At 36.4% G+C, this 27,123-nt stretch overlaps 2 protein-coding genes across 2 annotated transcripts in view; both read right to left on the reverse strand.

Annotated features, from left to right (window-relative positions):
• Positions 1–16,517, reverse strand: part of LOC140148559 (macrophage mannose receptor 1-like) — a 65,697-nt gene extending 49,180 nt beyond the window's left edge. The window contains exons 1-10 of the mRNA XM_072170555.1: positions 16,369–16,517; positions 15,705–15,933; positions 15,129–15,213; positions 14,640–14,703; positions 13,738–13,936; positions 11,739–11,992; positions 11,311–11,500; positions 9,700–9,926; positions 9,086–9,172; positions 3,885–4,047 (exon numbers count right to left, since the gene is read on the reverse strand). Of these exons, the coding sequence (XP_072026656.1) occupies positions 4,016–4,047; positions 9,086–9,172; positions 9,700–9,926; positions 11,311–11,500; positions 11,739–11,992; positions 13,738–13,936; positions 14,640–14,691 (1,041 nt within the window). The 5' untranslated portion in view covers positions 14,692–14,703; positions 15,129–15,213; positions 15,705–15,933; positions 16,369–16,517 and the 3' untranslated portion in view covers positions 3,885–4,015. The remainder of the gene's footprint in view (positions 1–3,884; positions 4,048–9,085; positions 9,173–9,699; positions 9,927–11,310; positions 11,501–11,738; positions 11,993–13,737; positions 13,937–14,639; positions 14,704–15,128; positions 15,214–15,704; positions 15,934–16,368) is intronic.
• Positions 16,518–16,588: 71 nt separating this feature from the next.
• Positions 16,589–24,815, reverse strand: LOC140148560 (uncharacterized). Its single transcript, XM_072170556.1, has 6 exons — positions 24,607–24,815; positions 23,664–23,871; positions 20,155–20,390; positions 18,772–18,967; positions 17,445–17,662; positions 16,589–17,072 (listed from the first exon to the last, which is right to left on the reverse strand). Exons 1-6 carry the CDS (start codon positions 24,668–24,670, stop codon positions 16,987–16,989), a joined length of 1,008 nt encoding a protein of 335 aa, XP_072026657.1. The 5' UTR covers positions 24,671–24,815; the 3' UTR covers positions 16,589–16,986.
• Between the last annotated feature and the right edge of the window lie 2,308 nt (positions 24,816–27,123).

The raw sequence follows: 27,123 nt of genomic DNA on the forward strand, positions 1-27,123 counted from the left end.
TATACCTGGCAGCAATGACACGTTGTTACGGGTAATCGATCAGCAACTCTATGAGGCGCCTAAATTAAGATGGATGGTAAATAATTGTACATCGACGGTAAAGTGTGCTTTTGTGTGCATGTGACAACTCAAGCACACCCTTGGGTTGTATTAGAACAAAAGTTACCCCTCAGTTACCGATTTAATGGCGGAAGCCCTTTGTCCCGAACAAAAGGTACCTCTCGGTGAATAGCGTGTCGGTAAATCAAATCGGCACAAATGAACAATGCGTTACGTAATCTATTGCCGCTCTATGTTTATAAAAGCTGTTTGTTTGATACCATAAATCATGACATTCTTTTATCTAAACTCTCCCATAATGGTATTCGCGGAATTGCCTTCGAGTGGTTCAAAAATTACCTTACAAATAGGTCTCAATACGTTTCTTTCAATCACCACAATTCACCCTCTCTAATATCTCTTGTGGAGTTCCTCAAGGTCCCATCCTAGGGCCTTTACTGTTTATTTTATATATCGATGATATAATGCATACTAGTAATTTCTTCACTTTTATTTTATACGCCGATGACACCATTATTCGTGCATCCCATAAGGATTTAAATATTCTTATTAACACTGTCAACAATGAACTTGCAAAGATCTCAAGCTAATATAGTAGAGTCGCGGAATTGTGCGACTTAATGTCCCCACCCTACACCCGGCCCTACACACACCTACCTACATCATGCATCATTGCAAAGCTTGATGTGTCTACTTTAAGGTTAGACATGATGTATAATTCCCAAGTTGGGAGAAATGTGTTTTTGGGCCATTTTGGTCAAAAACGCTCATTTTGGGCAAAAATCAATAAATAATAAGTTATCTCTAAATGTAAATTAATCAAATTTTATGATTGTTAAAAACAGATTTAGTAATCGTAAATACCAAAACATCAGCATCCTCATAGATAACTGCAATTTCGAGAGTTTCACAGACAAAATTTCTTGGTGTTATCTTAGATGAGTGCTTAACTTGGAAGCCACATACAACTTCTGTCACTAATCTTGTGTCCAAGTATTCTGGAATCCTTTTACTATCGTCTCAAACCTACTTTAAAAGACAAACATTTTGTTCTCTTGTACAACGTTAATTTTGCCTCACATTCAATATTGTAATTTGATTTGGGCTGACCGTAACAATTGTGATTTGAATTCCATCCATTTTAAACAAAAGAGAATTATGCATTTATGTACCGACTCCTATTTGCTTGCTGCACATACACATCCTTGTTTACCAAAAACTCTTACCGTTCATGATATTCATACGTTTCAAAAAGCCGTCTTTATGTGTAAGTATCATAATAAATTACTTCCACAAAATGTTTCTAATTATTTTGTCTTAGTTAATGCTATCCATAATTATGGGATCAGGTCTTCTGATGTATCGCCCAACCAATTTTGTTACAGATCTTGCACGAAATACAATCAGAAGACAGGGTCCCATATTAAGTCACTTTATAAGATTCATTTATTATCAAATCATCACTAATCTCTTGTAGTATAAATGTTTATTGTAATAATTATTATTCTATACTTTTCAATGTGTATATGTATCAATAGTCTTGATTCATATTTCGTTTGTCTATGCCAACATACGTTGTGTGCCTCACTTGTCCTGTCTTCCTGTCATTTTCACCATGTCTGTTTCTTTGTCTTAAGTGACTTGTCCTTAGGTCTCTTTGCACTACAATTTTCATTGTTCTAGACCATCCATTTTCATTGACCACCCTCCGTTGTTTCCTTATTATTGTATTTTGTATGACTTGATGGAAAATAATAATTCTGAACTTGAACTTGAACTTGAAGATTACCCCCGGGAGATTACTAGTACCCTAAAAAGTAGCAATTTTGCTAAAGACGTCGTCGATGCCAAGAAGTAGGAGCTCCTACTTCCATGATGCCAGCAAGTCAAAATTCGACCCAAAATCCCCAAATCCAACCCGATTTTTTGACACGAGCATGCGTAGCCTACCAACTGATATCCCAAGTGAGCCTGCCGGGAGTGAATGTCCTGTATTTACCGAATGTACTTATCAAGCTTGAAAAGTCATCAGGTTGTGAGGTAAAATGCATATGTTTGGAAATAAAGTTGTCCTTGATGTGCCATAATAAGTTATTTTATACTAATCAAAAAGAAACATTGGGAAAAAAATAAAAATCTGAATATTCAGAACATGAGAATTTGGATTGAAACGTTGAAGAAACTGAATGAGATTCGATCAAATAATAAATGACAGTCATTTTATAAACATTTCTCGAAAAAAAAAATGATTTTGTTGATAAATACAATTGCAATGTATGCTTTGAAATAATGCTATCCTCCAAAAATTAATAAAGTATTAAAAGAAAAAAAAACGAAGAAGCAAAAGAAAACAAATATACTACGAATATTTGGTTGTAGGCTTGTGTAGGTTTTTTTTTTTTCTTCAAATTTTTTGGGAGGGGGGGTGGGGAGGGGGTGTCCTCATTGTTTTGATCCTTGGTGGGACTGTCCTAGAGGTGCTTTGCACCTGCTAGTCCTTGCCTTTCACTGGTGCAAAATTTTATCTATACTTCCTTTTTTTTTGTATGTACTTTTGAATATTCATGTGCAATATATTTTGATGTTACATTGTATATTATAATTATTGTATATACCAGTGATAAAGTGTAATAAATAAATAAATAAATAAATAAATATACTCGATATTATAAATTGTCATGAGGAAGAATTGGAAAAAATATATTTATGTGCAAATGAGGTTCGTATAAATACATGGGATCTCAGAATGGGCTAGGGCATTATTGAAAGAAACTAAAAAAATGGCGAATAACTGATTCGTATTTACGGCTACAGGTCTGATCAAAAATATTATGGATTGTGAAAATTGTCATTAATTTTGGTTATGAAATACAGGGTGAAATGAAACGAGAATGTTTGACAATTAATGATTGACTGTAGGGCCTATAGCATATTTAGAAATATCAAATTTGACCAATAAAACTGCTTAACCATTCAGCATGGTTCTAGAACAACAAAATGAAGTGTTTATAATGTTACGCGTTAATGTAGTTTTGCGGGCTCTGCATTACAGGTTGATATCGATAACATTTTACGGACGCATTTTTCTCCTATCTATTATGACTACACATTGGATCTTGATGAAGCCCTCCATCAGTTACTGCAACAGCTTGCAAAGATTATCCTATAGCAGGAACTATAACCCTATAAATTTCAAACCCTAATCCCAGCACATATTTGTAACGAATATTTCTAATTTTTCGGACAAAACAAGTCTGTATACGACGTGAGACTGCGAGCGACATACACGGAAATGACATTTTTAACACTTTAACAGAGAATGTCACAGGCTCACAGCTACTGCGTGACTCTATAAAAGAATAATATTCACAACAGCAACAAAGTACTTGATCAACACAAACATTAGCAGTATAATATAGCAGTGAGCTACTTCATCAATAAAACAATATAAGATGTAGATATCTACTTCGTGTGCAATATGATATACAAGGTGGTCCAAAAAGAACGGTGCCCATTTTTAAAGGTTATTTTTTTGTAGCTTAGAACAGCAATTCATAATATTATTACTTATTTAAATATATATCTTTCTCATTGTAATAAGTTGTTTTCCAATGAGGACAAAGTGAATTTGGACCAAAAGCCCAAATGACCAAATAGCACCATTTTGTTAATTTAACTTCGTTTTCTTTCATTTTTTTCATCCAATATTCTTTGAAAGATATTTGTAGAATATGTAACAATATTGTGAATAGCTTTTCAAAACTCCGAGTAATTATCCTTTGAAATTAGGTAAAGTTGTTTTTGAACCACCCTGTACTGCATACCTGTACATTATTATGTGCCTGTAGTGGATATCTTGGTATGTACGGCTACGATATCTTTACCACTGATCAATCATAATGATTTAAAGAGCCGCTTCATCATCACCGCATTTCTCTGCAGTAGATGGCTAACTTCACGACATCAGATATTGGCAGGAGAAATGCACTTAAAAGTTAAATCATGAAAACACACATGCATCAGTATAAATTCATTAAGGGCCGGCTGTGCAATTATTACCTGCCCTCCCCCCAGGTGGGCAATGGCCTACCCAAGAATGCTTACCCCCTCTTGGTATGCCACAAACCTTACCCCCTTCTCGACATGCCAACATAATTGTTTGCCCCACCCACGCTTGGCATGCCAAAAGTGTCCATATTTTCTACGTAGGTTTTATGATGCTTAAATTTGTGTTTGCCAACTTTCTTCTCTCTCTAAAATTCAAAAAGAAGCATTGATAATTTAATTAAAGCTAAGCTTTTCCTGATTTAGGTGTCAAACATTCAAAAACACTTTTTATGGTTCAGTGAATAAATTTAAATGAATGCTGCAGCTTATTAATGTCTTTTAATAATGAATAGGTCCTCCTTCATAAAAGATGGCTTCCAAGCCGCCCGCCAAGCCGGCTTCCAAGCATCGTTCTTCTCTGCTGTTTGGTCAAGCTGGTTCCCTGCATGCTGCAGGATTTGTTACAAAGTCCGTGAAGGTGACGTTATCCCTCACTTGTTCGCTTGTATAAACAAAGACTGTAAAAAGAAACAGTCTATGTTACAAGCGGACAAGTGTGCAACGTCACCTTTAAAATTGGGGGGGGGGTAAGCATATTTTGTTCCGGTATTACTGGAACATCTGCGCGCAAATAACATAGAATCTACAAACATAACCGTATGCCTCAAACTGAGTGTTTTTGGACGAAAGAGACGAAAGGCAGATGCCCGCCATAAAACATTATTTGGATTTATAACTAGAGCAACTATAACAATAATAATTATAATATTATTATTGACATACAAACAAGATCTATTGTAATGTTCTGTGGAGGGTGTCTGTCTTTTGTTTAAAAACACCTCATTTCGAGGCATTATGTGCCTGTAGATGGAATTCTACGGCACTATATCTTACCTCAGCTCAGCTTTCCGTATATAGATCGTCATACTTTCAGCTTGTCTTCGTAGCACTACGTACCATTTCAAAATACACTCCGCAAATTAATACCCTATGACCCCACACGCACCAACTGCCCCACTCACCACGGTCACACCAATACACATTATACACTTTCACCCAGGTCTGGCTTCAACACATGGACGCAAACTCTTTCTTAGGGAGTGTTAATAAATACTTTAGTGGTGGTGGCGTGGGGGGCTTTGGTGGAAAAGTTGGAACTTGAGACCATGGAGGTATATAAATAAATGGAGAATGATCCAGCCAAGCCTCCTTTGTACTACGTTGGTTATGACCAATTATTGTTGAATAGGCAATTTCAGGTTTATATTGATTATGCTAAGCTGATTACATTGTGAAGTCTGTTTCACTGGCCATTGATTTCAATGGGGTAAAATGAAGTTTATACTTATTGGAAAGTGCTCATGTTTCATAAAATTTTGATATCAAAATCTCATTTTCGCCGAAAATTGAGTGCTGAAATTCTGAGACTAGTATACCTAGGTTTAGGTATACTAGTCTCAGTTAAATTGCATCAAGAAATCAGTCTTTTGAAAAAGAAACACCTTATCTGTTGTCATCTTGTGACTCCCTACATTTTGGTCATGAAAAATTGAATTATGACTTTTTTCCCAAAAGTTATGACCCCCCTGTATATTTGGAACCCTCCTCCAAAGAAAACGATAGCCTCATAATAATATTAATATAATCATTTAGGCCTAAATACTGATAATTATTTATTATAAAATGAGAAGTTTAATGATGATGATTTAGGCGGCCTATACGATTTCATGACAATACAGAATTAAAAGTTTAAAAACAATAACATGACATATCCATCATGGCACTCAATCAATTTGACCGGAAGCTTCAACCAAAATCACGGTTAGCATATACTAAACTATGAGAAACTGTTTAAACAAAGTATGTAGGGCCTATACATTCCGTATATCAATTTCTCTCTAGAAAAGATTGTCTGATCATCACTTTTGCTTGAATTCCGAAGTACTTCCGGTAAATTTTGCTCGCTCGTAACTCAAATGGCCCAAATTGGCCCAACATAATTTTTTTCACAATCGGAAGGTAAAAACGTTTTGCTTTCATTTGCACTATATTTGAACTCCCTCAGACCCCCTAAAAGCTTAATATATGAACATGAAAACTAAGTATATTTGTCAAGTTACGGCACAACTAGTGTAGAAAACAGTTTCATAACTTGAGAACAGAACATCCGAATTTCTTCGGGTTTTCGCACGATCATACATTGAAACTATAAGCTATCAAAACTGGTGACTTTGAACATCTGATTGACTAGCTGACGTCATTATACAGTCTCTTTTACAAGGCTTCCGGTACGGGTCAATGTAGGGTCAATTCCTATGAGGAAATTTTGGGAGTGACAATCAATGAACCATGGTAGAGGCTCATAACCATCGTGGAGATCAATAGCTTGGCTGAAGTGGCTGGTCAATTCAAGTTTGGTGACTCATTGAATAGAGGTAACGGGATAATCTCCACTTAGGAGATTAGAATTCTGGCGATCATTCTCCATTTATTTATATACCTCCATGTTGAGACATCAAAATGTTTTTGATGCCCCTAAAAAAGGTGGATATTTTTATCCCCTTTTTATGGTCTAAATTTGCCCCCCCTTAATGTCCTAAAAAGAAACCAAAAATATATGTTATTAACCTTTTAGCCAAAAATGACCGTTTAAAATTATTACTCATTGAGTCATAGTGTTACACCCAAATTGTAAAATGCGCAAATTTTGTTGATTTGAAGCTTGAGAGTACACAATTGAATACTTCATGCGCGCGCCAAAAAATTGGAATGTGCATGCCTTGTTGCACATTTTACCCCGGACTTTTACCCTCAAATTTGTTTGATCCCCCCTATTAAGGACTGATTTTTTTTTGATCCCCCATTTTTAGGACCCACATTTTTTTGATCCCCCCCCCATATTTTCCAACCCCCACCAAAGTATTTATGAACACCCCCTTATCCACCATTTTAAAAATACTGTTAGGTTAGAATAATTTGACAGTAAGAAAGAAAAATCGAAAGGGATCATTTATTATAAAACCATTTATGGACAAAATTAGGAATGTCGTTTGAGCAACGGTTTATAGATGAGTCAATTTGGCGTTTGTCTTTGAGCTAGACAAAATTGGAACACCAATGTTTTTTCTTGATAGTGACTGACTTTAAACACCCTCCTGAACAACATATCCAAAAAGGACAGAGGGGAAAAATGGAAATTTGCATATTTATGTTCAAAATGACCGCTAATGCAAGGCTCAAATTTCAAAATTGGGTGAATAAAAAATTGTATTCCTTTCATTATTAGGATTCAGAAATAGTTTGACCTATCTCCGATGTACAAGGATGTACCGTTCTTGAGTTATAGGCATAAAGGTCAAATGTCAAACCATTGTCCACAGAGGTAAAAAATAAAAAATGCTCCGATTTTGATCAAAGTGGTCTGAAATTGTTCCGCTTGGAACGACATTTAAAACAAAGAATAGTGTGATGTGCCCTGAGTAATTTAATTTGATGATTTATCTTTGTTTACAATTTAAATCTATTTCATGAGACATTTTAGGGATTCCCCTTTCTTGCATCAACTTGATCAAAAACAAATTGGATTATTTCTAATTTTGGATCATATGGGAATTCCCCTGAGATTGTGAAGTGAAGATGACATCATATGGATTCAGGAAGTGATGTCATGGGATTCCCCTCAGGAAGTGATGTCATGTGAAAGGTTAATGTTATAATTAAGACTTGGGAATTCCCAAGATCACATTTGGCTATTAAAATATTGGGATTTCCCAGTGCTTGATATATGAGAGAATGTAAACATAATTCTTCACAGTTTATAGTGTTGATCTGGGCTAGCTAGCTAATATGCTTACAGTCCAATTCCTTCAAAGAAAGGAAATTGCAAACCAGAATTATTTTATGTAGTCAATGACTACGACCTGCCAGTGTTGTCGGAGAAGATCTAGAATACGTCAAAGAACGTACTTCTTCCAAGAAAGGAATATATATTCTTCTGTCGACTTGCTGAAGTCTGTTTTTTTGATCCAACACAACTGTCAATGATAAGTGGGGACAAGTGCATCACAGTCCTGCTTCCTGGAGATATTGTGTGAAAGGTGGAAATAGCACCAGTTTTGGAGAAAGCAGCGCAAGGAGTTAAGTTTGGAGAAAGCAGCGCAAGGAGTTAAATTTGGAGAAAGCAGCGCAAGGAGATAAATGTTTGGAGAAAGCAACGCCATTTTTGTGTGAGGATTTTATACGCAAGGATATGCAAGTGTACAAAGGACTTCGCTGATTTTTGCAGGACAGGTGATTTACATCAGCCGTCCAGAACATTACAAGAACTCTATGATCACCTACAAGAAGACTGCTGGTTAAGCTGAGTAGTTAAAATATTATTGTGATTGTGTGATTATTTTTGTATATGCATTTGTTGTCATATATTGTACCAATCATATCTTTACTTTCAATTAAAGACTTAGATTTTGTTAGCTTAATCAAACAGTGTATTTGTGTTGTGCATTCGTGTGAATTTAGGTAAACATGATTCAATGGGATTCGACTTTTTGGCCATGTTACCCAGGTAACGAACACGTGAGATATGGCAAACTATTCTTTGGTTAAGATGTTTTTCCAAGCGGAACAATTTGAGACCACTTTTTATTTTTACCCTGTGGACAATTATAGACACCAAAATTTGACATTTGACCTTTATGCCTAGAACTCAAGACGGTAAATCGGAGATAGGTCAACGATACACTCTGAGAGGAATACGATTACAAGGTTGTTATCCATATTTGCCCAATTTTGAATTTTGAATCCTGTATTTGCGGCCATTTCGGATATATGCAAATTACCATTTTCGCCCCTATAATATGTCCTTTTTGTACTTTTGGGATATGTTGTTCAGGAGGTGTTTAGATTCACTAACAAGCAAAAACATCGGTGTTCCAATAGTGCACCAATTATTTGACTCGTTTATTGACTCGTCTATTACCAGTAGTAGTCTGCATAGTGGTGACTGGCCCACATAATGATGAATCTGTTCCTGCCGCTATTGTTGGCTTGTTGGTTGGTGCAATATCTGCAAAGGTAAAATAAAAAGGTGGTGACTGGTGAATCATTGTCTTAGTATTGTCTTACCGTATTATTGTAAATAGTAAGAGGGGCAAGTTGACCCCGCCTCATGCGGCAATGCTGTGTATTAGAGTGAAATGTTCACTCCAAAAGAGTGCATTTCGCCCAAACAAGAGCGACATTACCACTCTTCAATTCAAGGAGCCATATAAGGACCACTCCACATGCCAAAAGGAGTTGTCCCTTATTATCATACCTTAAAGATTGGACACTTCACTCTTTTGGAGTGGTTTTTACTCTTTAATTTTGTAGTGCATAAAATACTCACTCATTTGCATTAAGAGAGTGGGGTTGCGCTCAAAAATAGTTTAAGGAATATATTTGGAGCACTGATTTGGAAACGTATTGTGAAAATCCATCAATATCATAAATCGCAATGAATTTATACTTCATCATTTAGAAAATACCTAGCCTTTGGAAACGTGTCAATAAAAACATAAATATAAGCTGTGAGCTAAAAAAGAATCGTCTTACCCATGTTACCAAATTGGCAAATAACACCCAATGACAATGAAATCGTATCATATCCCCATAGTCCAGTATCAGTAAACATCACAAACTTATAGATTCCTAATGTATCACTGAAACTCTCCATCGCAACTACATCTTCCCAATTCTTATAAGTTAACTGTGTTAAAATGTCGTTATATACGACGTAATTCCCACTACTACGTTCAATTGAAAGCCAAAATCTACCAAATCTGGAAAATAAAGTAAACACGACTGTCTTTAGAATGTTAATAAATTAGGCATTTGCATGATCAACAAGAAACCTGTTTGGTTTGTAAAGATTTGAAATGGAGTCAATCTGTCAGTGACAGTGCTTTATCAATAGGTCTCATCAGGTACAATTATTAACTGAAAACCACCACTATTTGGTTTATTTCTTAAAACTGAATAGTTTCTGTTTTTGAATAATCAAATTAGTATGACCTAATAAATTAATTATTTGAATTTTGAACTTGCACTCCGTGCTGTTCTTGAATTATAATATGAAAACGTGTAAATTCCATACCCAGACAAACAAACAAACAACAACAACAACAACAACAACAACAACAACAACAACAACAACAACAACAACAATAACAACAACAACAAAAAACAACAACCAAAAACAATAATGCCAGTGTTTGATGCTTCATTTGGGTATGGATTCCAAAAGAGCTACCCAGCAAACACAAAAACGTTTTAAAAACGTTTTAAATAAGTTATATTTTGGCTTTTGGTTTAGGTAAAAACGTTTTAATAACATTAAAATGTCGGGTTGTATAAAGGTCATGATAACGTTTTAAAACGTTTTGTATGAAAACACACTACAACAATATTTTTATATGTTTTCAAAAATCTTATTGTAAACTATTTTTGCAAACATTTTTACCAAATATTTTGTCAATTATGTTAAAACATTATGTTAAAATATTTGAACCCAGCAAACACAGAAATGTTCTTAAAATGTTTTTTTTTCAAAACCTTTTAATAACATTTAAATGTCGGGTTATAAAAGGTCATGAAAACGTTTTTAAAACGTTATTGCAAATATTTTGGGCAAACATTTTTCGCAAAATATTTTTTCAACTCCAAAATAACATTCTGTTTAGAATGTTTTGTATCAAGTTTTCACGAATGTTTTTGGAATGTTATTAAAACGATTTTATACCCTTTATATTACCCGACATTTATACTTTTTCTGTAAAACATTTTTGTTTGCTGAGCAGTAGATTATCAAAAAATGTTTTTTTAGGTTATGAAAACGTTTTACTCGACATTTAAACGATTTCTGACAACCTGTTATAGCTTTTTGCGAATGATGTCGAAAACGTTTTGTGTGTGCTGGGTATTTTTTTTTTTGTAACTAGTCTTTTTTTCCGAAACAATCTTTGTATTTCAAAAACGAAGTGATAACAAGTATTTGAAAGTTGTCTTACATCAGGCAATTGCATTTTCCTGTTTGGTTCGGGCAATAAACTATATTGAAAATTAAAATTTCCCACTGTACAATTTGTTCAGAGACAACCTGTGCTTGCTAGTATAGAGCATGAGGGGGTGCTTTCAAATCAGAAAAAAATCCGAGATAGTACTTACTCAGTTAGTCTTGCCAACTGCTGAACAAAATCATTCTCAGCAGTGTCTTGAGGTAGCACCAGGTTCCCAGCTGGTGTCAATGATTGGCAGAAAGTAATAGCGTTCCCGAACGCTTGTCCAGTGTCGGTACTTGAAATGGTGTAAACTCCATAGCATTTACTGCCGTATGCTACGGCATTCAAGGGGCATCCTATATATTAGAACGAGGGACACATGCTCATTAGGATATATTGATAGTAGTCTTCAACAATGCTACAATATATAGTTGCATTTTCACTATGATTTTATGCCGATTTTCATATGCTAAGGTAAGTTGACCTTGATTTTTCTCAAACAATTGTTAGAACAAAATTCGTTTCTTTAATCTAGAGCATTATTTGATAGTAAATATATATCTCATTTTCTTCACAACATACCGGGCAACATACCTGTATTCAAATTGTATCCAAACGGATCGCCCATCTGAACCATACACAAAGTACCGTAACTCGTAATGGAGTTACTACAATCCAATACATTCCAATAAGCATCATCTCCATTCATCACACCACAGTTCTTCGTAGCATCATTGGCGAATCCATTCACCCAGCGAGTGTATGGAAGTTCGACTTGTGGATCAGAAATTAGGAAGAATGTACCTTCTTGCTTGATGTCAGTGACGCCTAACCACGCACCAGGTGTGCTGGATGTTTAATTAACATGTAAAAATTACAATTAGTGGGTTTTTAGCGGGTTCGCCGTCGGACAAGTTTAGAACTGTCAAGCTTTCGTCAGGAGTAGCTCTGACTTCTTCAGGACAAAGTACCTAAGAATGAGACATGTAGATCGCCCCAAGGTCTGCTTGTTTTCTGTCGACAAGGGGCAATCTTCAGTGAACGGCTCTTTTCAGAGCCACCAAACCTTTAAATTTAGCAGATAGGCGAGGTCTGCTTGTTTCTGTAGACAAGGGGAAGTCTTCACTGAACGGCTCTTTTCAGAGCCACCAAAACCTTCATATTAGCAGATAGGCGAGATCTGCTTGTTCTCTGTTGACAAGGGGCAGTCTTCAGTGAACGGCTCTTTTCAGATTCATCAGTAGGCAAGGGGCGGTCTACATGTCTCATTCTTAGGTAGTTTGTCCTAAAGAAGTCAGAGCTACTCCTGACGAAAGCTTGACAGTTCTAAACTTGTCCGACGGCGAACCCGCTAAAAACCCACTAATTGTTATGAATTCCCGTCTAAAAGCCTATCCCACAATACGTAAAAATTAATGTAACGGGATATTGTTGAAGTCAAGTCCAAGGCTAAACAAAATCTATCTAAAATCAAAGTCTCTCTAAGACAAAGTCTCTCTAAAACAAAATTCATGATATTTGCACAGTATTCAGTTCATGAATACCAATATCATGGAATTAACGGGGCACAGTGTCATCGCCCCGATATCTCCATGGTAGAAATCGCCATGGTAGGTTGAATCCACAGCCACGAAAGGTCATTTTATTCCGACCTTATGAGACGCATATAATTAGCCAAGTGACCTGACTAAGGCTACTGACAATAGCCGGGGTAATTGATTTCTCGCTGTGTGAGTAAGCTTGTATACGACATTGCGGTCAATGGTCATACATACTGCCTCCACTCTGAGACGAATATACCTATGCGCGCTGTAGTCCATACAGGACCAACGCAATATAAAATTGGCGATTTTGGTCAGATTTTGAGTTCAAGACTCACGGCCGTTTCTCAAAGCGCAAACTAGCGACTATCATATCTGTTCAACACGTATTTTCAAGTGTATGAGACCAGATCTGGTTTCTTGAGACGAAATCATTTACGGGAGATATTCATCATTTTCTAACCCGGTATCCGAAGATTTTCGTCTGATATCAAAATCGTGCATAGCAATTCACGTGTATCGATCCCGTGTATTCATTTTAGTGTATCTGCTGCACCAAATAATTATTAGCCAGGCGATGTCGGTGTGCGGGGTTGGGTTGCTGCTGGCACAGGCTCAAGCAGAAGCTTCAAAGATTCTGTAATTTGCGCAGCTGTGTCCCACGCATCTCACGAGACGTAAGTTTGTACGTTATCGCGCAAAAAACATTCCTCTTATAAAGACAATATGTCTGGAAAAAAATCATGACATATGACATGTAAGAGGCTGCTTGAAAATAATTTGTAAGATATAATAATCAACCTTTTTGCTTTTCGGTAAATCCTATTCGCTACTTGCGTGATTCCGCCATTATGCACTATGTGCGGGGAGAGCCTCGAACTGGCAGCATACATGAATGGGACTTTGAACATATAACATTCTGTGTAAGGTTATACGTAATTCTTATATATTATTTTACACAATGGCTTTCGTTTTCAGGTTCAACTTAAAATTAGACAATTAAATGCCTAGCATACAAATAGTATAGAGCTCAAAATGAGCTGGTCACCAACCTTGTTTTTCCCAACAAGTTTTGAATGAATGCGTTATCAACCGCTGATACAATATCCACTAACTCGCCCATCAAATAATGTCTGCAGTTCCAGCGAGCAAGAAACCAGTTGTTTGTGTCAGAGTTTAAGACACAGTAACAGTTGTTGTCATTAGGGTTGCTTTCACAAGTATAAGATGGACTTGGTGGCGTTGTTTGGCCTGTAAGGTTTAAACATCCGATACATAAATTATGTCATCAGTGGTGTGTTTTGTTTAGGGTTCTTCGACATTATACTGAACCCAATATCAATAGCTCTAAGTTCAAACAAGTTGATTGCGAAAGAGGTCATGTCTATTACATATGGCATTCCAAATCACATACCTCCACACACCCCTACGTCATTTTGATCGCTTTATTACATGATTACACATACACACGCCCACCCCCCATCACCCACACATACATGTACATATACATGCAAATATTCAGAAAACACAACCCATCCACAAACACCCCACGCCGCGTATGCCCGATCCATTTACGCCAACGCACACACCCCACCCCTTACATTGTACACAATGCACCATACTATTCATAACGAGCAAATTGGGAAAGTGTGCATTCCATGGTATGTTAGTGACAGGAAAGACAATACTGACATGCTGAAATCATGGCTTTTATTTGGTCAGCTAAATATTTGAAGTGGTTTCACAAACGAGTCCATAAAAAAACCAAAATAATCAACTTCAATCAAAATAAAAAGAGCTTAAAATATATGAAAAAGTAACGGCTACGAATACAAATTGGTCATAGATCATGTCAACGCTAATCTGAAATAGACTCTGGATAGAAGTCTGCGCAATTCTAAAGTGTATCCTCCTTTACTGAATGTAGAATGTAATTAGAAGCATCAAGACTTACCTGAACACGTGTGTACAGCCAATACGAGTACTATTACACCTCGCATATCCATAATAATGGTCTCCTAGTCATTCAATTAGAAACAAAATCAAAATGAGAAAATGCAATCATTTTGAAAAAATCAACAAGGATACGCACAAGTAGAGATTAACGAATCTACATCACCCACCACCAAGTGGCAAGTACAGGCTTCTGTCTGCTACAGGCTTTTATAATGAGTATGTGAATATACACCTCAAAAGTGCAATACCATAATTATTAATGGTAAGCATGGTAAGAAAAAACACGACATCGGTCTTCGAGCACTTTTGAGTGGCATTTAAACAATTAGGTTTAAGTTCACACTATGCTACTGAGCGGTAGCGTCACGTCTACTTTGGATACGACAGTCAATATGACACTCACTAGTGCTGATAGAGCAGAATAGCTTAAATTTAATTAAGTCCGTACTTTTATTGATAAAGTGTTCTTTTATATGATTCAACCTACTTTCACTTGAGTGGCGTAGTCTTTGATCAGTTGATAAAAGGTAGCTTAATTTGTAATGGTCGTGAGAAACAGAACACCTGATAGTCTTAGCAGTTTACAAAATGAAATAAAGTGGCATTAATGTAGGGCAAATGAGGATCACAAGTCTTTCAAGACTAGCTTACTAGTGGTATGAAATATTAAAATTTGCGTAGGCTGCTGTCGATTAAGTATTAAACAGTTATATTTCTATGTGGCCAAAAAAGTAACAGATGACATTAATGTAGTTTAAAGGTTATTACCATTCTTAAAACTATTACTGAGATATAAGGCCGTATAGTTTTGGTTTAGTTTTCCTTATTTTTACGTACTTTTGTTGTATGAGTTCATTATTAAAATTACCAAGAATATTCTTGTGTGTCTTTCAATTTAACTTTCATAACTTGTAACGTCGATCAATTGATCAGGTTCAGTCGGTTTTTAATTGATCTGTGCTCCTTTAAACAACGAACAAGGCGTAAATGATATTACATTTCATTAAAATAAATGTATACTTGTACTGTGATATACCTGTGTTTATTTCCCGGGTTTATTTACCAACAACAAAGCGAACTTCAACTTCTATCTTCTTTCACAGAGCTTCTTTCACGTCTCGCACAGTAGCCATGGTAGCAGGAACAAGAAATAGTGAAGATCGTAATCAACTCGTCTAGCATCCGTAAGCCGTCATTCTGGGTAAAACAGTTCCAACACTTTTCTTCCCCAAGTTTGTTGCGCGTGCTCATGATGTTGGAGTTGTCAATACGTCAATGTAGTTGGCTGCGTTCTATTAACTGATTAATATATAAAAAAAATGCATGCGTCAAAAGCAAATTAATGGAAGAGACATTTTTAAACGCGGCGAGTGCTATTAGGTTTGTAACTCAAGTATTCAAAAGACTGAAGTTAATAAGCATCGTCGATATCGATGTACAATTTGTTTTCTGTAATTTTCAAAATGATATTGTATCATTAATTTACCCGAACGTTTATCTACAAAGACAGAGCGCCCTTGAGAAAGCAATTGAATCTGCGATAATTGTTTTAACGGTTTCACGTCTATTACCAATTTACCATCTTATCATGAGAAATGCCTGTTCCAATTGCCTATTCCAATTGATGGTAATGCTTAATGTTGCATGGCGACCGAATTTGGGGCGAATTTGATAGTAAGGAACCTGTCACTGGCTGTGGCATTATCTTCCGGATCAAAATTAATTACCTTATCCAGGAAGATTTCAGCAGTATGTCAAACGTGTCTAATTTGAAGGCGTATTCTAGTTCCAGTCACTGGGTTGTTCTTTGGCCAACAATATCTGCAAAAACTAAAGTCGCTTCTCTCCAATTATATATACATTGTGTTTTAATACAACTATATACATGATATATAAGAGTTAGAGAAAGCTATATTAAATCAACGAATTGTAAGATCAACGTTGTTTCAACGCTTCCTTTATTCCAAATGTACTTACACTTACAGTTTTGGTACCATACCATCCTGAAAAAATCTTCAATCAAGCCTGCTGTGTCCTATCCAGCTTGTCTGAGGCATCCATTGTGCTTGGAAATGTGTTTGATTAGCATACTATACATGCAGTTACATGGTAACAACACTGACAGTGTGAGACTTAACCAAAGACATTCGGACTAATAGTTAGACAAAACAAGTTGTTGGACAATGGTAAACACATTGTTGGACAATTGGCAACAAGTTGTCACACAAAACACCAAAATGTTGTAGGACAATAATTTGGTCAATAAATTGCCATAACATAGTTAGTTATTAAGTAGGTATTTTTGATGGAGGAATGAGAAATAAACCTTTTCCGCATACCGGCTATTACTTACTATAGGATGATGTTGTAGTTTGCGTCCCACATGACTCTTGTACAACTGGCGTGACCAGTGTTCCTGAAAGGTTTTGATCTGTTGGAGTAAGAAATGACAAATTGAGTTGCTTTCTACAGATTACACCTATGGTTATGCTCTCCCGAGGACCCGAACTACTAACATAGCAAGAGAAACTAGAATACCCAATGGCTTGATGTATAACCATATAACGAATTAATGGAATCGTAAAGTGTGCTGAGGCTTGTGGAACAACGTCTAGGCGTTATGCCTGTGCGTAGCGCACTATAAATCACTGCGCTTTTTTTATGTAACTCGCAGTTTCTCGCGTGTCCAACTTTGAACCTGTTAAAACATGAACTATTATATTTGAGACGTCCAACTTGTAATTTTGACATTAAGACCGTAATAACAAAAACGTTAGAGCAACCGTCTGGAGAACCACCTTACCAAATTGACAAATAACACCTAACTTCAGATTAAACGTATAATATCCCCAAAGTCCGGTATCAGTGATCATTGCAAACTTGTTATAGGCAGCTATGGAATCAGAGAAAGTAGACATCGCAGTTGCATCCCAATTTTCGAAAGGTATGTTAGTTGCAGGGTCTCCATATTCAACGTACATCCCACTACCACGTTCAATTAATAGCCAGAATCGATCAAACCTGTTGAAGTAACATAAAAACAAAATATAACGGCACTCATAAATAATTTAATGTAGCAAAATAGTAAAAATTGCAGTTACTGTGTAAGGTCAGTTTTACAGGAGGAGCATTTTTGCGTTTAGCGTAGCCGTTTGTTTCCAAGTAGCCGTAAAATGACATGGGAATGTAAAGCAATTTGATTTTAATAATATAAACTATATAAATGGTGTTAAAGTTAATAAATCGATGAATTATTTACCGATTTAGATGTCGTAAGTGCCACATACGATAGTGTTACACTCAAATAGAAATGAGTGTAGAGTGCAACACTATCGTATGTGCCACATACGATAGTGTTGCACTCAAATAGAAATAAGTGTAGAGTGCAAATCTATCGTATGTGCCACATACGATAGTGTAGCATGCATTGCTAAATTAGGATATGCGTAATATCGGCTCAAAATATATCCAATATTTTGTTATTTTATGTTTCTTAACAAGTGTTAATTTATTTTGGCACATAATATTTACAATAGCAAGACACATTTTGCCGTAATGTTATCTCTCAAGATTTATTACTGAATCTAAAACTAAAAACACCGGATTCATCGTCTCTATTACCAGTCATGGGAGCTATGAACTTAGCCAGCATGGTGACAACGCATACAGCCGTCAGCGTCACAGCCAGTGATGTGTTAGAGACTGTTTACGATAGTGTAGCACTCTGGCTACGGTTTGTCTTTAAGATACTTTCCTCCTCTATTTTATTTTTAACTTGTGTTTTACCTGTTTTTAATCATTTGTGTGGTTATAGATTTTGTACTTTTCGCTGCCATAACATTTTGGGCATGAATTATTTAATTTTGAGAGAAATAAAATATGGTGCAGTTGAATGCTATAGTTACGCACAATATATTCATTCATGTACTGGTATAAACATTCCTAAAAAGATTCCCCGCTTATTTGAGGGTCATAGCGTAATCACAATTAATTAACGGGATGAGAAGTTTGTTAGATTTATTTTATATAAATGCTGCATTTGTGTCAAACCAAATCAGAATGATCGATAAAAATAATTGAATGAAATTTGGTACGTTTTCAAAGTTGACACTTGGAATTACCAGACTTACTCAGTTAGTTTTGCCAAACGATGAACAAAATTATTCTCAGCAGTGTCTTCAGGTAGCACCAGATTCCCAGTTGGTGCCAGCCCTTGGCAGAAGGAATAAGCTGCCCCAACTGCAAATCCAGCATCAGGGTCATCAATGGAAATAGTGTAAACACCGTAACATTTACTTCCATACGCTATGGCATTCAGGGGACAACCTGCAAACAAAATATATGAAGTTGCATAAGAAGATGTATTAAGTCCGATTCTTACTCCACATCGCATTGTGATGCGATGCAGCGATGCTTTTAAAACATCGCAGCATCGCGCGATAAAATTAAAATGTACATTTTGAATTCATCGCGCGATGTTGCAATCCCGGGGGGTCACTCACTACTTGACTTGCTACGCACCCGTGTCCAAGAAAAGCGTCTAAAAGGGTATGTTTTTCACCACACAGCGGCGTCGACGTCTTTTTGAAAAAGGGGTACTTTTTCAGAAGGCATCGCCATTTAGGGGTCCTTTTTCAGCCAAATCCTTAGACGTTTAGGGTTAGTAATAATATTATTGTTTGAGTGAGTTTGCATTAATTTGATAAAAATCACCACTTTTTAATTGATTCTTGTTACTTTTGTGCATGTTTGCTTCAGTATCTATATGCCTGCAACATCAAAAAGACACCTTGGGTATCAAATTAGCTCATTTCCCTGTTTACGCCACTTAGGGTATCAATATAGATATTTACAAGTTGACGCCATTTAGGGTATAGTTTTTGCATGTGCTACGCCATTTAGGGTAGGATTTTGCATGTGTTTCGCCATTAAGGGGTGCAATTTGGTTATGTGAAAATTCGCCATTAAGGGTGCATTTCAGAGGTGTTCGGACGCGGGTGGGAGACACTTTTGTGTGAGAGTGACCCCCCGGGGTTGCAATGTTTTAAAAGCACGTGGGGTCTGCATCTCCTTTTTTGACCTTGATTTTCCAGTAGCCAATCACAAGCGTGTATGGCTGTGATATCGCAGCGCGATGCTATATTAGTTGCAAATCCAACTCCATCGCGGACCGAAATTTCCCCGTGCGATGAGAATTTTCACCGCCGAGCCCGTAAAAACCTGGCTCGGATTTCAGTTTTTATGGCATCAAAGCTTTTATTGGAGGGGGTGTATAGATTAATACTTTGTATAGATGGGGGCCGGTGTGGGTGCGTATTTGTGTACGAATATTTCCATATGTACGTGGTATGGTGCAAATAAAGGGTGTAAATATTACTGTAGATTTACAAGCCCCAGAAATTTCGTATAAATGGAAACTTTTTTTTAGTATAGTACATTGTTATCATGGTTATTGTCAATATTAGCATTGCACCCACTCTACACACATACACAAGAAAACCAGAGAAGCTTACCTGTGTTGCCACTTGTTGATGCTACGCACATCGTCGTTTGGATGACAGGACTATTCTGACAATCCACCATCTCCCAATATCCACTAGTCGAAATCACAGCACAATTCTTATTAGCATCATTTATACTTGCTGGTTTCCAAGATGGTGCGTACGAAATCCCATTAATAGGATCGGACAATGGGAAAAATGTGCCTTCCGAGTTAATGTCAGTGATGCCCAACCACGCACTTGTACGGCTATAAAAACACAAAATGTAATGATGGAAAGAAATTAATGCAATAATACAAATTGAGTTTTTAATTTAAACTGATTTAACATTCGAAGCAATTACCATTTGAAATTACTTGGTACTCTAGGTTTGTAAACATGAGCAGGTTATAATTTTCCATAGAGAAGTCCTTTTCAGAGGGCTGAGCTTTTGGAACTCTATCGAGTGCCATCTTCAGAGAAACAAGATGATGCGAAGGGATTGGCAGATAAATCAGTTAGCTAAACCTGTTCAAGATTTTATATCATGTTAGAACTGAATAGAACTTCCAGTTAAGGGTTTACCGTCGTAACTAAACCGTTCGATCAATTTTTTTTTAATTGACATATTTTGTACATTAATATGTGTAGATAATAAATTAGTAAAAAAAACAGGGGGTGCCGGACCTCACTTTTGAGCTACAGCCGTTTTAAAAGAGGTGTACATTTCCGAAAATCTCTGTACACTTCAATGGCAAAATCAGCAATTTTCTCAAAATAGACAACCTTTTGCGTTGTAGAAAAAAATTGTATCGATAAAATTTTTTTATTTTTATATATGTTATGAAAAATAAAAAGCTCTGTAAATCGCGCCAAAAAAAATTGGGGGTACCGGACCTTGTTTTCGCGTAAATTGACCAAAATAGGTTAAAAGTGCATTTTTTCTGCGACACCATGCGTAGTTAATTGCGTACATGGATATTTTGGTGCGTACCAACGCGCTGGTATAACGCGCGATCTGATGCCGGATAAGCGTTCGTTTACGCATATGGCCACAAAAAAGGAATTGTCTGTTTACGCAGGAAAGTTTTCACTGTAAAAAAAGTTACCTAAGAAGTTACCATAATAGGAACAATTAATTTATTCTAATGATGTCGATTATTAAGACTTCATGCCTTTATATTCTTACTAATTTGGTGTATTTTGGTCATAAACGGGTGTAAGAGAGACTCCCATTCTGCAACGATATAATAGGCCATACGTTATAGGCAACCCCGTGTTTAACTTTGCTTTAATTGAACTGCTATGTGATATGAATCCACCTCGAGATAATTCCGTATTATATAGTTTTTGTGACCAAAAAAGTTTTCCTCTCGGTAAACGGCACTATTAAGCATGCTAAGTAGGCCTATGCCTAATAATAATTGTAGGCCTATTATAGTCAAACACTTCCGCCCACGGTGTCAAACGCTTCGCTTTAACATGTTTAATAGATCCTCTTTTTGGTCGATCGAGTCAGGTGAACATGGTGAAAGCTGAAAATTCCTCACTTTGTGTAACTTGATAACTCTTTGACTATAATATGCCTACAATTATTATTAGGCATAGGCCTACTTAGCATGCTTAATAGGCTATGATATTATTTTTGTAAATGTATGACACATTTTTTTGAAATTGAATAATTTTGATGGTGTTGTCTACATCGCATGCATTATGAATTCAGTGCACGTAGTAGGCCTAGGTCTTTACCCAATAACACAAAATGCTTTAAAGATTTAAATGTTGGATTATAAATCAACACTCGTTTAGGCCTAATGTTTAAAAAAAATTGATTCTGTGTTTGTTGGGTAGGCCTATAACTTCATAGCATCTATTAGACCCTACTGTCGTAAGCCTACTTGAGGGAGGGGTCCAGGTCCGTTATCAGTGGAAGCACGCTGGCAAAATTTGGTTTGCAGGCCTACATGTTATATTTAAGCGGCCACTTTTCTTGCGCTCAGCAAACATTGTTTTCTTTATTTTGTGGCCCTGGTTATCGCCGGTGCGCAAAAATAGCATTGACACGCACAACACGCATCGTTCCCTGCGATGTCTGCAACGCAACGCCGAGCACGACGCGGAGTACGCACGCGTTGAAAAGAGGCGCAATAGTCGAGTCGAATCGGGTGACGACGGAAAACCCTTAAAACCAAATACCATCTCCGTGTCCCCTTAAAGGTAGGTGATCAGATTTCTTTCATATTGTGTTTTGACCCAAAATAATCCAGCTCCCAAGTTTTGAGGTAAATTGCACTAGCCGTTTTGATGTTAGAAGTAAAAAATGTGTTTCGCAATAGCCCATAGAACGGTATGTGTGGTATACCACAATTGGGGATGAGGCTGTCACTTTTCCGTTTATAACATCTAAGCGGAATCTATTATTATTTTAGGCCTAAAACTTCATAAATGAGAAAAATATGAGCTTCCTTCTGATGCCAAAAGCTCATTTTTTATAGGAAAAGGTGGAGGGGGGGGGGATGATGCTGTCGATCATGTCACCCATCTTTAAAAGGGCCCTTTGGTCATGCCACAGCAATCAGCCCATCATTCATATGTCATTTATTACTATTTTTTACATTATTGTCCTCTTACCAAACTTATTAAAGTTAAAAGTTTGATTTGAATAAGAATATTTAGAGATTAAAGCCATTTTCATTTCAAAAGATGTGAACAATGGCTTCTTTTAGCCTAGATAATACAGTGTAGATTCGTCCGTGGTAAATTGAGATAACCCATTCGACAAAGTAGATAGGTTAAAACAATTTTTGAATATGTATCGTCCTGCACAACAGACAGGTTGCACTCATCACCTGTGTATGTCTGCAATCACAGATTGAATACTGGTCTTTTCAAAGATACTAATCTTACAAGTGCGAGTGATTAGCATGATATGAAGATTATATCCAGGCCAAATTTCGATCCAGGTCTTTATCACGGTTCCTTAACATCTATGGTTCAATGCGGAGGTACTGCGTGAGCGTACTAGAGCAGTGCGATATATTCAAAAATTGTTTTAATTTATAATTGCTATGGTAGTTAATTCTGTTTCATCATCACTTCTGCGGCGAATACTTTCGCGTAAACCTTGCTATAGTTTGATCAGCTCGTAAGATAGTTGACCTGTCTGGTTTATACTGTGGGTGTTAAATAAAGTAGATAAAGCATAGGACTTAAAGTATTAATTCGTAACACTTCTGGCGAGACGTTACAAGACAATTCTCGAAATAAAATATATTGATATGATATCAATCCGCAATGTTATAAGGGCCGCCGACACATTTCGAATAAGCAAACTTGCTCACTGTCTTAGCCGCTTAACTATTGTGTTCTATGGGGGGATTTAAATTCATAATTATGATTTGAATGCAAACTTGCTCTGTTAAATACAATAGATTTGACTGAATCCAATTAGTTGGGACATGTGTAAACTTCATTACAAGTGTGGCCAAAAAACTCATTTAAAAGATCGTACATTATGGCTTTAAGTACAATAAAAATCTCACCCAGCGTTCACCAACAAGTCAGTAATGAACGTGTCATCAGCTCCTGATGTAATATCCACCAGCTCACCATTCAATTGTTGTCTACAGTATGACCGAGAGAGAAACCAGTTGTCTGTGTCCCAAGTCGGGGAATCTAAGACACAGTAACACTTATTGTAGTTAGGATTGGTTTCACATGTATAAGACGGACCTGCTGGAGTTGTTTGACCTAAAAAAATAAATAGGAAAAGGGAAAAACTCCGTGATTTCCTAACACCAGACCGGGCACCAGATGAGAACCTGCTGATAAACACATTGCTTGGTCCTGACGAAGGTATCTTGACAATTTATGGGGATGCTTATGAACGTATATAACCTTACTCAATCTTATATACCGCTTGTGTGAATCACAACTGAAAGATTTCATGCGGTGTCCCTCAAGGCTCAACATTGAGACTGCTACTGTTGATACTTTATATTCGTCAGCCTCATAACAAAACTGCCTAAGTCATTATAACATGTTTCTCATTTGCAATTTTAATTAATTTCTGAGTATTAATCAAATTTCCAGTCGCATTCTTCATTAACTTGTGGAATACATCTCTTCTTATAGAAATATGGATATTGTGAGGCAACGGGAATAGAAATACTAATAGTCATGGCAGGTAAATTGATAATACGCGGCATATTCAATTTTTAGTTTCAGACACATGATGATAAATTTCTTTTTAGCTTGTGGTACTTATGATCCTTTGTGAAGTTAGGCCTCATGAGAATGGTAGGCTATTCAGGCGGCATACTTGATGGATCAAAGGGGGAGTGATAGTGCACTATCCGTGGCGGCTATAATACCTTGGTTGAAAGCCTCCTCAATACGTCATTTTTGAACTAGTCTATAATTCTGAAATATATTCCGTTATCAAATATGCCTAATATTTGGACAGGGTCAAAAAAGTTGACTTACCTCTGGTGGTAGGAGTCCAAACTGATATGAAAACAACAAGGCATATCATCTCTCTCCAACTCATGATTCGGGAGTTGCGAGTGGCCAGTTGGCCAGGCAAAGTTAAAGGATGATTACTACCAAAAGCCTTTTATTCGGTATGCTTCAAGATGAATCTGCAATAATGCTTGCATAAGCCATTTGGCCGAGTCACAGTAGTACTACGTCGCGATACTACAGCTTTTTAAATTAAAATGTTGTTTTCGACTCTTTCTTATATATAGGATTGAGCAACATCGATCAAACATTCAGAAAATTCATCAAATAGATCATGATGAATTCCAGATTGATGAAAACATTCACCTAATCAATTATTTCGTGAATCACGGTAATTAGTGAGGCGGGCATTTTTAATTAAAATTTCTGAAATACATTTGCTTTTAGGTCATCTATTCATACCGAGCATCCGCACTATCTGCAGGTCTATTATTACGTGTGCAATTAAATTAGAGACTCGGTTTAATTGGGTTTATCAAAATAAGAACTAGCTGCGATTAAAAACATAAAAAACAAGTTTTTGCATACTCGGACCTAATTTTCCATTGTTACAGCAGCAATTCTATTCTATCTACACAACTGTCAATACCGAGATACAAAATATATGACAACTGGTGAAAGCTCCACCCTATAGGTAAAAAATTATTACTTGTCCTCCACAACTTTTCTGTATTAGGAGTGGGTGGGCGAGCAGGCCGTTGTGCGGTCGGGCAGAAATTTTATGTTAAGGCTTAGGAGAAATAATTCTCGATCAGAAACAAAATATCTTGCAAAATTCATTAAAACGTGGCATGAAAAGTTCAAACTTGAACCTTTCTGTGCCATAAATCAACTTATCGAACTGTTTTTTCAAAAAGGAATCTAAAAATCATTTTTGAATCAAAGATCCTGGAAAGAATTTTGGTCCTTGCACCACAGATCACCACCAAACAAACCCAATCCCAGATTACCCAGCCAAAATAATCTTGACCTAAACCTTGCCCGCTGTATATAACCTAACCAGAAACAGTGGAATAATTCACCTATTTTTAGTGTTATTATGAATCATTTCATAGAAATTGCTATTGTTAGGTATACAACCATCAATTTTGTATATGACCTATTTTATCAAATTTTTTAAATCGCAAGAAAAAATAAACTCTTCCAGGCACGACTAAAATTCAAACCCACGTGAAAATGTTCATGCACTCAAAAAACAAATTTAGTACTTCCAAAATCCTTCTAAATCCCGATGTCAAATAAAAAACGAGTGGTTGTTCATAAATGTGCACATTGTTTGTTTTTCAAGCAGAGTCTTGTCATGCAAAAATTCATTAACAAGCTTTTGTCCCTTGAATTATATAAAATGACTGCCTTAAACAAAAGTGCCAATAAAAACAACAAAAATCGATTTGAATTTATCCATCAGAATTATTGTAATAAATTAATTAATTTAATGCTGTTAAATGAGGCTTGAAAACGACCTGCGACGCTCTTCCATACTCAGGGATGTCACTGCATATAATACAGACTTGACATGAAGTATGGAATATTTCTTCAAGTGCCAAGACTAGTCTGGAAGGGGTCTGCATAAACCGCATGGGCTAAACATTAATTGGGGTGTTTTGGGAGATGGTACAAAATAAGTGCTTGATAGAAAATGTGCTTTCCATGAGATTACATTATGGTGCTCATAATGTAGTGCAATTGAATACATGAATACAAAAGCCACCTAAGTCCATGCGAAGTTATTTTGAGAGAAAAAACCCGTGTATCATTTTAATTCCTTCAGTTAGATTTACCTGGTCAATATGGTAAGTTTTACGTGCAAATGAGTGGATTAACCTGTATTAGGTATGACGATTAGCATTTCAGGGACTTCGTGGGGTTCATTTTAAATTTTGGACTTTTTTTGGTTTTTGAATCATATACAAAGACAACAATGTTAGAATGAGATTACCACTAGTAAGATAATACAAAATAAAGCACACAGGTATGTATAATGTTGATAAGCATTCTGCCATGTAATATAAACCACACACTTTCCTTTACTAAACCCATTTTTTGTTCAAAAGTCATTCTCTAGCAATGAATGTGTTACAACTGGACTTTTATACATACTGGATTTCAATCAATGTGTTACAAGACTCAAATCATGGAATTGGGTGATTCTTTCATACATGCTATTTTTCACATGCCCAATAGACACAGAGAATGAATTTGAGTTGTTCTTTCATGCATATGACAGGCCTATGTATAGCAACAATGTCCCATGCTTAACTCAATTTGCATTTTGCTCAAAAAATAACTCCACACTGGTAACAAAAGTTATATTATAGGAACAAGGAATCCAATTACTTCACTGAAATTTCAATGATTCAAGACAAGTGGTTCATTATATATGTTAACAAATGAGGTACATAATTTCTAGCGGTACTTCCAGTTTAGTAACTGGATTCCTTGCCCCTATTATACACAACTTGTTACCAGTGTGTTATTATT

This window comes from Amphiura filiformis, chromosome 3, assembly GCF_039555335.1.
Source record: "Amphiura filiformis chromosome 3, Afil_fr2py, whole genome shotgun sequence".
Lineage (NCBI taxonomy): Eukaryota > Metazoa > Echinodermata > Ophiuroidea > Amphilepidida > Amphiuridae > Amphiura > Amphiura filiformis.